This window comes from Triturus cristatus, chromosome 2_2 (assembly GCF_964204655.1).
Source record: "Triturus cristatus chromosome 2_2, aTriCri1.1, whole genome shotgun sequence".
Taxonomy (NCBI): domain Eukaryota; kingdom Metazoa; phylum Chordata; class Amphibia; order Caudata; family Salamandridae; genus Triturus; species Triturus cristatus.
Window position 1 is genome coordinate 1193076044 of NC_140582.1, and position 12508 is coordinate 1193088551.

The 12508-nt window shown below is 43.5% G+C and overlaps 2 protein-coding genes across 3 annotated transcripts in view; one reads left to right on the forward strand and one right to left on the reverse strand.

The window, feature by feature from the left end:
- The window catches only part of LOC146863365 (zinc finger BED domain-containing protein 6-like), a 223956-nt gene that overhangs the window by 120784 nt on the left and 90664 nt on the right, over window positions 1-12508 (forward strand). The window lies entirely within an intron of this gene.
- LOC146863366 (cytochrome c oxidase assembly protein COX18, mitochondrial-like) overlaps window positions 1-12508 on the reverse strand; it is a 29689-nt gene that overhangs the window by 1628 nt on the left and 15553 nt on the right. The window contains exons 2-3 of the mRNA XM_085643361.1: window positions 912-1033; window positions 232-339 (exon numbers count right to left, since the gene is read on the reverse strand). Coding sequence (XP_085499487.1) covers window positions 232-339; window positions 912-1033 — 230 coding nt within the window. The remainder of the gene's footprint in view (window positions 1-231; window positions 340-911; window positions 1034-12508) is intronic.

The following is a 12508-nucleotide window of genomic DNA, read 5'->3' on the forward strand; positions in this document are numbered from 1 at the left end:
GGAGTCCTGGAGAGTACCGCGAGATGATGAATACTTCTAACACACTATTAAAAGCAGCGCACTGTCCATGTGACATATTTGGCATGTGAGAAGAAACAAATATTAATAAGCACCTTTTCGATTCAGTGTGAGGGTTGTACATGTTGCACTTGGTGGATAAGCTGCCTCAACTGGGATTTATGGAATGATGTTAAGGACAGTGCAACAAACAGACCTATCAGTGGTACTTACAGAAGGAACAATGGCAGTGATGGGGATCATAGCTACAGAGACTGCACGGATGAAGTTGGTAACATACTTCTGAAATCTGGACAGCTCGTTTTTTCTTATTGCAAACATCTGTAGAGAAAGATACTTTTGATTACAAAATGGGAAACAGCTAGTTGTCAGAACAAAATGGATTTAAAGTTCAAAAGCAGCAGAAATGTACTAACTCAAACACCACAAACATCCGATAGAGAACACCACATATACAGTAACACATGTACACCAAATGCAACAGTGATATGCCATATTGTTGCCTATCACGTTGCTCACAACTGTGCCCGCTACCCACTTGTCATACACTATGTACAATTCTTTAGACTGTCAAATAAATGAGTTCCCCAACACTACAAACCACCTAGAAACACAAAGTAAATACCTTGCAATTGAGGAAAACAATGTATAGAATATTTAACATACATAGAAAAGCTCTACAGGAGATGTACCTCCTTGTGAGCCATGGACAGGCCCTGTGAGTGATGCATAGATAGGGTTGACATTTTTTGACTCGGGCTTGTTACTGAGACAAACATAGGTGGATGTTTTGTGTACACCTGACTGTGATGAAGATAGGGGTAATATTCTTGAACGCGAGGCACAAAATTTGAAAGCAATCTTCTGCATAATGAGATTTTAAAAACAATCACCTCCACGATGAGTAAATTCAGGACTCCTAGCGAGATTGGAATAATCCACGGAGAATCTGGAAGAGTGAGGTCAGGAAACCACAAGGTGCCGCCTTCTGCTAACTGCATCCGAACAGATTCAACTGTGACCCAAAAACAAGTATTTAACACTCTTATGGAAACATGATTATGTATAGAAGTGATTTCAGTAAGAGACGTACATTAGGTGACAAACAACTCGCATTAGAAATATATGTTCCCTTTCAGTGTTGCATTGATTGCTCAAACATGTGAGTGAAAAAAAAGTGTAGGTCATTAAAATAGTATATTTGATCTGTCATGTGACTGAGTTAACATAACATTTGTTTGAGTGTGATCAAAGGCTTTCAGGCATATCTTCAAAGCGTAACATTACAATGGTCAAACATGGTTAGCGTGTCTCTACAGCAATGACAGGGAATCCAAAAGTATTCATCATATTTCTAGCAAATGAATGTAACGATGATAAAGACTAAGGGCCTGATTCACAAAGGTAACTTACTCTTTTGAGTAAATTTACACTTTTGAGTAAGATTACTATGTTTCTGTAGTCACAAAATACAGTATTGTAGATACTTCCACTTTTGTGGCACCCATAGGTACTGCAACACCTTCCTATTTCAAATATTGGAACTAGGGACTGGAAATAAAACCCTATTGGAAATAATGTTAAATTAAATTTAAAACAGTGAAACATATAAACATAAGTTAATGTTAAAAAGTATGCAAAACCAGCCAATATTTACTACTGAATTATAAATTATTTGATATTTTTAATTAAAAAAAATAATGTAAGAATTTGTACAGAAGTATAAGTTACTACAAAAGTGTCATTTGTGAATACCGAAATAGTAAACTTACTCAAAAGTGCAGTTTTTGAATGAGGCCCCTGGTTTGCTTTGAACATTCCCGAAATGCTTTTACTTTTTATGTCTCTCTATCAGGTTTCCCGAAACCACAAACCTGCACAGAACATTCATTGACACAGATAACGTGGTCATAAGGCCTAAAAATAAGGAAATATCTATAAAGAACAGCAAAGGGTTAAAATAATAACTTGGTTAACTGTACCACCAAGACAGATAACAAAGCTAAGGTGACAAAGTACAGCAGAAAAAAAAACCTACAGATATCAGGCCAGAATTAGAGTTAATGATGGAAATCCTTTAAGGCGGATGCCCGAAAGAAAGTATTACGATAAATTCTGCCACTGAAAGTGTAACTTTATGACTGGTTCTTGGCGCCGTTGAAAGGAAGGATGAATTTAAAGGAGACACTTATCGCATGGGAATTCCAGACCATGTTACGGTGTTATCTTGAAAGGTTTCCATTCATCTCAGTCTACATTATTAATCATATATGGGTCCCTCAGGAACCGATAATATACGCAAGCGTGAATCATCCAATTGTCAATGGTAATGAGTACCACATACACAAGTTCAAGGTTGGAAAATAATGGACATTCTCCTAAAAAGCATTTGTGAATTTGGAAAATTAAAATGCTGATTGTACAATTTAACATAATATACTTGTAAAGCGTAACGTGAGCAGGCTGCTCCAAAAGATGAAATGTGACAGTGGCATGGTGTTTGTGAGAATCACACATGGGAGTGTCGGGGAAATATAGTACGTATATACATACAAGTAAGGCTACTACTGATTTATATGCATGGAGGGCTGAGACTAATAATTCCCTCTGGGTATTGTAACTAAGGAGTACTCACAGTTCATAATGTAGGAAGCTGACTCTTTGCACAGTATTGTTCTTATTGGTATACTATATAAAGAGTCCATGTTTTCCCTTATAAGTGAAACCTTCACCTAGAGAACAAATAATATCCTTCCAGTGATTCCTAATAATATAGAGAAACAAATAATATCCTTTCAGTAATTGTTAATAATGTTCCTAAGAGGGATGTAAAGTCGCTTAAGGGAAACGTCAAGTATTTTTTATATAACCCTCACCCACCAAAAAGTCTTTTGGTGGCATGCTTCATCATCGGGTTCTTCTGGCCTGCTTTAGGACGGGGCGTGCTACGACTGACAGAGACGTGGGAGCACTTTTTGGAATTAAATACTATGTGATATTGTGAGAGTGGAAGGGTCAAGAAACTACACTTTATTATTCCTGTTGCCGGTATTGTTAAAAATGGGGGTTAAAGAACTATACACTATAATGAGTGAAATACTCTCTGGTCTACATGTTTCAAGCCTTCCCCTAGGCTTTTACTCAGGACCAAAAACTTGATCCCTCTAACCACTCACGGTTTAACCTCAATAGGTGTCCCTGAAAAATTTTCAGGTGTGATGTGCCTTCAAAACATGCATGAATACAATACCTAATCGGTATGAATTTTTCTATCCAATCTGAAAAGATAAAGTAAATATTAGTTACTGTTAATGGTACTGCGTAGGAATAAAGAATCACATTTTGCATCAAAGCGAATTGCTAGTTTTGCGGGGGTTCTGCTGTACCACACTTACTATATCAAAGCTGCTCTCTCACCCACAATTGGCCTGCCCGTAGCTCCGACGAACACTGTTTGGATGAAAAGATACGGTAAATAAACCCGATCACTTCCTCGTTGTCTAGCGCGTGCATGTATGCGCTATATCGCTAACCTAGTTAAAGGTCGCCTATACAGGTACTACTTCCTTCATCCTTAATATGGTAGTTTCCTGTCTGTTCGAGTGTGTGTGGCCGCACTAGAGCATTGACCTGCACAAAATGGCCGCCATATCTGGCATTACTTCCTGGATGGTTATGACGGTCGATAAAGGTTCGAGACCGGGTATTATATTCGGAAAAATAAGAAATATTTAAATAGCTTTGCCAGCATGGGCTAAAAAACGGGTGTAGTCAAAAATATTTGTGACTAACGCCAAGTTTTACTCAAGTAGGACCCCTTGAGTGATATGACTGGTCGACAGAACAAAGCGGGTTTCAGGTCCGGCCAAATGTCCTGGAGTGTATTTTCAGATGCAGGTGGAAGCAAAAATTTAAATATCAGAAAACATTTTGTGTAACAAACACTTTATAGAAAAACTAAGGGTCCCTGTACACATACAGTGATAGATTGCAAAATACCATCGTGCAAGGTAGAGGTTGACTAATTTTTTTTTTTCTAGGTTTGTTTGTGGCCTAATTAAATTGGCCCCAGGGTATATCATCGTTCAATCTCCTCATGTGTTTGCCGATGTGGAATACCCAACGTTGTTCCTTTTCAAACAGTAGAGACTCCTTTTTAAATTCAGATTGCCACAGTTCAGAACACGCCAATGTTTATTGATTATTTTTGTGACCTGGGTTGAGCTTGTATTGTATGTTGTAATACAAATGGGTCGGTCTTTTTGTTTTGGTGATCTCAATTCTGACAATGCTACCCTATGGTTGTTTGTGGCACGTTTTGGGGCTTTGTCTACCACTTTTGCGGGGTATTTTCTTTGCTACAATTTGTAATACAACATACAATACAAGCCTAAACCAGGCCACAAAAATAATAAATAAACATTGGCGTGTTCTGAACAGTGGCAATCTACATTTCCCAAAAACAATGTTTTCCCATAGAAGAGGTAAAAGCCTGTGATATATGGTAGTTCATACAAGCCCACGCAAGACAACGGAGGATGAACAAACACCTTCCTTCCACCACTTCAGGGGCATCTGATCAAAAGAAGCAACAACATAACGTTCAAGGACAACTCTGGATGGGAACAACGTAGTTTCTCAAACTGCAATACCAAAAATGTGGTCATTATATGATCACTTGCCCATGCGATCTCCATTATTTTGGGATGACCACACACCCAAAACATGAAAATGTGAACATCGGAGTAATGGCAGATGCTGAAAGGCAACAACAAAAATGTCTTCGCACTATATGGAAATAAATCACATGATTCAGGACCTTCAATGGACAGTGATAGAACAAGTAAATAAGGAGTCTCTACTGTTTGAAAAGGAACAATGTTAGGTATTCCGCCTTGGCACACACAAGGGGATTTGAAGGATGATATACCCTGGGGCCAATTTAATAAGGGCACAAACAAATATATATAAAATTAAAACAATTGTCAACATCCCCTTGCACAATGGTATTTTCCAAACTACCACTGTATGTGTACAGGGACCCTTAGTTTTTCGTTTAAGTGTTTGTCACACAAACTTTTTTCTGATATTTAAATTTTTGCTTCCACCTGCATCTGAAAATACACTCCAGAATATGCAGGATATTTGGACAAACCTAAAACCCTCTTTGTTCTGTCGACCAGTCATATCACTCAGGGGGTCATACGGAGTAAAACTTGGGGTAGTTACAAATATTTTTGACTACACCTGTTTTTTAGCCCATGCCGGGAAAGCTATTTCAATATTTCCTATTTTTCCGAATACAATACCCGGTCTCGAACCTTTATCGACCGTCATAACCATCTAGGAAGTCATGCCACATATGGCAGCCAGTTTGTGCAGGTCAACGCTCCAGCGCGGCCACACACACTTGAACAGACAGGAAACTACCATATTATGGATGAAGGAAGTAGTACCTGTATAGGCAACCTTTAACTAGGTTAGCGGTCTCGCGCATACACACACGCACTAGACGAGAAAATGATTGGGTATATTTACCGGATCTTTTCATCCAAACAGTGTTCGTCGGATCCACGGGCAGGCCAATTATGGGTGAAAGAGCAGCTTTGACATAGTAGACTAGAGTCATTGAAAATGACATTCAATCCAAGAATGTTCCCCAACAATCTACTGACCAAGAATCTACTCTTTACTCACAGATGAAGGACCTTTTTAGCTTTCCGATCGAAGTTCCAAAAAACAATGCCAAATGGCACTCCTTCTCACCCATCCCTGAACACGAAATCTATAGCCTACACAGCAACCCTTCACACTCACTTACTCCCTGCTGACGAGAGGCAGCTACCTCGAAACACGTGTCCAGGGATGGCTAACACTACACTTACTTGCACTCAAGACTCGGGCATATGCGTACCCGCCGACGCTGACTTCAGGGACCACAATTCTTTGGGGCAACACGCTGGTAGGTAGAGCAGTGTGCTACCAATTGGACTTTTGTTAATATTCAGGCTCCTTGAGCCGGTGGAGCTGACGAGCTCATGGTTACGCACCTGCGCGCTACGAGAGGTACTTTACCTGAGAACACTTATTTTAGCAGCCTACACAGCAACCCTACACACTCACCTACTCCCTGCTGACGAGAGGCAACTACCTCGAAACACGTGTCCAGGGATGGCTAACGCTACACTTACTTGCACTTAAGACTCGGGCATAGGCGTACCTGCCGACGCTGACTTCAGGCACCACAATTCTTTGGGGCAACACGCTGGTAGGTAGAGCAGTGTGCGACCAATTGGACTTTTGTTAATATTCAGGCTCCTTGAGCCGGTGGAGCTGACGAGCTCATGGTTACGCACCTGCGCGCTACGAGAGGTACTTTACCTGAGAACACTTATTTTAGCAGCCTACACAGCAACCCTACACACTCACCTACTCCCTGCTGACGAGAGGCAACTACCTCGAAACACGTGTCCAGGGATGGCTAACGCTACACTTACATGCATTCAAGACTCGGGCATAGGGGTACCCGCCGACGCTGACTTCAGGGACCACAATTCTTTGGGGCAACACGCTGGTAGGTAGAGCAGTGTGCGACCAATTGGACTTTTGTTAATATTCAGGCTCCTTGAGCCGGTGGAGCTGACGAGCTCATGGTTACGCACCTGCACGTTACGAGAGGTACTTTACCTGAGAACACTTATTTTAGCAGCCTACACAGCAACCCTACACACTCACCTACTCCCTGCTGACGAGAGGCAACTACCTCGAAACACGTGTCCAGGGATGGCTAACGCTACACTTACTTGCACTCAAGACTCGGGCATAGGCGTACCCGCCGACGCTGACTTCAGGGACCACAATTCTTTGGGGCAACACGCTGATAGGTAGAGCAGTGTGCGACCAATTGGACTTTTGTTAATATTCAGGCTCCTTGAGCCGGTGGAGCTGACGAGCTCATGGTTACGCACCTGCGTGCTACGAGAGGTACTTTACCTGAGAACACTTATTTTAGCAGCCTACACAGCAACCCTACACACTCACCTACTCCCTGCTGACGAGAGGCAACTACCTCGAAAGACGTGTCCAGGGATGGCTAACGCTACACTTACTTGCACTCAAGACTCAGGCATAGGCGTACCCGCCGACGCTGACTTCAGGGACCACAATTCTTTGGGGCAACACACTGGTAGGTAGAGCAGTGTGCGACCAATTGGACTTTTGTTAATATTCAGGCTCCTTGAGCCGGTGGAGCTGACGAGCTCATGGTTACGCACCTGCGCGCTACGAGAGGTACTTTACCTGACAACACTTATTTTAGCAGCCTACACAGCAACCCTACACACTCACCTACTCCCTGCTGACGAGAGGCAACTACCTCGAAACACGTGTCCAGGGATGGCTAACCCTACACTTACTTGCACTCAAGACTCGGGCATAGGCGTACCTGCCGACGCTGACTTCAGGGACCACAATTCTTTGGGGCAACACGCTGGTAGGTAGAGCAGTGTGCGACCAATTGGACTTTTGTTAAGATTCAGGCTCCTTGAGCCGGTGGAGCTGACGAGCTCATGGTTACGCACCTGCGCGCTACGAGAGGTACTTTACCTGAGAACACTTATTTTAGCAGCCTACACAGCAACCCTACACACTCACCTACTCCCTGCTGACGAGAGGCAACTACCTCGAAACACGTGTCCAGGGATGGCTAATGCTACACTTACTTGCACTCAAGACTCGGGCATAGGCGTACCCGCCGACGCTGACTTCAGGGACCACAATTCTTTGGGGCAACACGCTGGTAGGTAGAGCAGTGTGCGACCAATTGGACATTTGTTAATATTCAGGCTCCTTGAGCCGGTGGAGCTGACGAGCTCATGGTTACGCACCTGCGCGCTACGAGAGGTACTTTACCTGAGAACACTTATTTTAGCAGCCTACACAGCAACCCTACACACTCACCTACTCCCTGCTGACGAGAGGCAACTACCTCGAAACACGTGTCCAGGGATGGCTAACGCTACACTTACTTGCACTCAAGACTCGGGCATAGGCGTACCCGCCGACGCTGACTTCAGGGACCACAATTCTTTGGGGCAACACGCTGGTAGGTAGAGCAGTGTGCGACCAATTGGACTTTTGTTAATATTCAGGCTCCTTGAGCCGGTGGAGCTGACGAGCTCATGGTTACGCTCCTGCGCGCTACGAGAGGTACTTTACCTGAGAACACTTATTTTAGCAGCCTACACAGCAACCCTACACACTCACCTACTCCCTGCTGACGAGAGGCAACTACCTCGAAACACGTGTCCAGGGATGGCTAACGCTACACTTACTTGCACTCAAGACTCGGGCATAGGCGTACCCGCCGACGCTGACTTCAGGGACCACAATTCTTTGGGGCAACACGCTGGTAGGTAGAGCAGTGTGCGACCAATTGGACTTTTGTTAATATTCAGGCTCCTTGAGCCGGTGGAGCTGACGAGCTCATGGTTACGCACCTGCGCGCTACGAGAGGTACTTTACCTGAGAACACTTATTTTAGCAGCCTACACAGCAACCCTACACACTCACCTACTCCCTGCTGACGAGAGGCAACTACCTCGAAACACGTGTCCAGGGATGGCTAACGCTACACTTACTTGCACTCAAGACTCGGGCATAGGCGTACCCGCCGACGCTGACTTCAGGGACCACAATTCTTTGGGGCAATAAGCTGGTAGGTAGAGCAGTGTGCGACCAATTGGACTTTTGTTAATATTCAGGCTCCTTGAGCCGGTGGAGCTGACGAGCTCATGGTTACGCACCTGCGCGCTACGAGAGGTACTTTACCTGAGAACACTTATTTTAGCAGCCTACACAGCAACCCTACACACTCACCTACTCCCTGCTGACGAAAGGCAACTACCTCGAAACACGTGTCCAGGGATGGCTAACGCTACACTTACTTGCACTCAAGACTCGGGCATAGGCGTACCCGCCGACGCTGACTTCAGGGACCACAATTCTTTGGGGCAACACGCTGGTAGGTAGAGCAGTGTGCGACCAATTGGACTTTTACGAAATCTATAGCACCCTGCTAGCGATCAACCCTGCCAATCATTTATCCGATCCCCTACCACCATCTGTATTCAAAATGATAAAGACCTCTATTCTACCACTATGGGCAAAAATTGTTAACGCCTCTCTGAGGCAAGGTTCCTTACCTGACTGCCTTAAAATAGGGCAGGTAACGCCTATACTAAAGAAAGTCAACTCCCTCTCCACAGATCTCAACAACTACCACCCTATATCCACCATCCCCACTCTGGCGAAGTTATTGGAAAAATGTGTTCAAATCCAACTTTGCAAACACATCGAGAACTTCAACCTCCTAGATAAACACCAATCCGGCTTCCGGCAAGGTCACAGTACTGAATCAGCACTCACTCATATAATGGATGACATCTTAAAAATGTTAGATCATAACGAATCGTGCTTATTGATACTCCTTGATCTATCTTCCGCTTTCGACACGGTTAAACACGACAATCTACTGGCCCTTCTTGAACGAAGGATGGGCCTTACCGGTCCAGTGTTACAATGGTTCACCTCCTTCCTAAGCAACAGAACCCAAAGAATTAAGATGAAGCAATCAGTCTCTCAACCATCCATGGTCACCCTAGGAGTTCCACAGGGATCAGCACTATCACCAATCCTTTTTAATCTACTCATGGAACCCTTTGCCAATGCGCTGAACTCCGCAAACATTCTATATCGCCTATACGCGGACACACTCAAATATATATGAAAATCTCCTCACCAGATGACCTCATTTCCCTCAACGCCATTCTACATAATACCCAAAACTGGCTCAATGGCAACCACCTCATGCTCAATACCAAGAAAACTGAGTTCCTCCTCATCTCCCCCCCAATCACACACCCAAGATAGACTTATGGCTGAAGCATCTAACTTCCTTTGATTGCGCCCCACACATCATTGACTCCGCAAAATCCCTGGGAGTCACCTTTGACAAACATTTAAATATGCAGGTACAAATCTACAATGCCACCAAGGGAGCCAATTTTCAGATGAGTATCTTAAGGAAACTTAAACCGTTCCTCCCACAGACTGATCTAAAAATGGCAGTTCAAGCGCTAGTACTACCAAGACTGGACTATGGAAGCACCACGCTTTGCGGTCTTCCAAAATACAAGCTAGCACCGATCAGGGCATCGCTTAACGCTGCGGCCAGGCTGGTCTCCGGAACAAAAAGAAATAACTACATCACACCGGCCCCGAAGGCTCTGAACTGGCTGCCCTACGAGTCGAGAATACAACTAAAGATCGCCTGCATGACACATAAAGCCCTAAATAGCAACACCCCCAGCTATCTAGCGCAAAAGCTAGAGCGGTCAGGAGGTTGCAGACATACGCGAAGCGCAAGCTCACTACTACTAAAACCTCAATCCTTCCACAAAAAGAGAACTGGGTGCAGAGCTTACTCAGGTATCGCACCGAAGATCTGGAACAACCTTCCACCAGACATACGTAGAATCTCCTCTTTTACCATCTTCTAAAAAAACACCAATGTCTACCTCTTTTGTATTACATGAGATTTCCGACTGTATGTATAACTTGTGAGAATTATGTACTGTAAAGCGCTCTGATACCCCCGTGGGTCATGTTCGCGCTATATACAACTTTATAAAAAAAAAAAATAGTAAATGCGGCACAGCCGAACCCCTGCAAAACGAGCAATTCGCTTTGATGCAAAATGTCCCGGCAGCGACGGGTAGGTCACCGGTCGTGTTGCAGACAGCGCAAACTACATGAGGAAGTCCCTTATGCATGACCTGCCGGGTATTGATGAGGCATTTAAAACAGCCCAATTAGGGTAGATCCAGTACTACCAGGTACTTCACACAAATAGATGTTTGAGTGGTTAGTAGTGTGAGTTTTCACCACATCACTACCCTTGTTGTAGATAGATTACATAATTTCTTTAAGTCCTGACGAAACGCCCCCAGATTAATGATTAGGCGAGAAACATGTTGACCATTCACACAAAAGAGCACCTCATCTGAGACATAACCTTAGCCTTGCGCCTCTTGTTTTTCTTTTACTCAGGGTAAGAGACCCATTGATTAAAATTGTTGTTGCTGGTACTCCCAACCCTGTTTTAACTCACTTATTCGACATATTTCGTCATCTACACTCCCTAGGCCCCTCACGGCACCAAACGAATTTAGGAAAAAAGATCTACGCCAAAGTGCCCCTCATTGGGAGCCCGTCGGGTATTGCAGCGCCGACCCGACAAGAAGCAGCCCGATGATGAAGCATGACACCCATCCGGGTGTGTGAGGGACCTATATTCCAATAAAATGGATTCCCACCTCTGAACCATTCATGGTCGAGCAATCTTACATTCCCTTCAACTGACTCTGTTTTAACTGACCAGGAACAGCGTATCACTTATTCTTCTATTGACTCTTTATTCTTACACAGTATTCTTACTCAGAATCTTGCCTTTTTTCCACAGTGTTTGACTAGAAGCGCCTCTCCCCTTCCGTGCATTAGCTCATGGGGCTTTAGTTAGGCTACGAACATGTACGTTTTTCTAAAGCCTTTTTATCTATTTATGCTTTATTTTTGCACCATTTTGAATTACAGTGGCATACCCCCCGGAGTCTCCTGTGTGTTTTACTTTCATGACATCTTTACCATCAGACTTCAGGATCCTACGCATAGAGTGTGTGTTTTATGTTGTATGTACTGTCTGTCAAAGTTTGTTTAAAAAATCAAAGGGGTAGCACAACACTCACTGATCATTGATAAGAGTAGTTGTGCACGAGTGAAAATATATCACGTTTTTCTTCCACCTATTTGAGGATAACATTATTCAATGAATGTACCATTAACAATAACTAATGTTTTTTACTTTATCTTTCAAGATTGCATAGAAGAAGTCATACCGATTGGGTATTGTATCTGTGCATGTTTTGAAGGCACATTACACCTGAAAATTTTTCAGGGACACCTATTGAGGTTAAACCGTTAGAGGGATCAATGTTTTTGTGCTCAAGGAAAAACCTAGGGGGAAGGCTTGAAACATGTAGACCAGAGAGTATTTCACTCATTATAGTGTATAGTTCTCTAATCCCAATTTTTAACAATACCAGCTACAGGATGCTCCCACGTCTCAGTTGGTCATAGACCGCCCCGTCCTGTAGCAGGGCGGGAAGACCTCGATGATGAAGCATGCCACCAAAGGACTTTTTAGTGGGTGAGGGTTATTTTAAAAATAAATTGTCTTTTCCCTTAAGAGACTTTATATCCCTCTTGGGAACATTATTAGGGAACATTATTAGCAATTACTGAAAGGATATTATTTGTTTCTCTATATTATTAGTAATCACAGCAAGGACATTATTTGTTCTCTAGGTGAAGATTTCATGAATGAAGGGTGGACTCCTTTTGTTTTTTCATAAATTTCCAAGGAGGCAGAGTC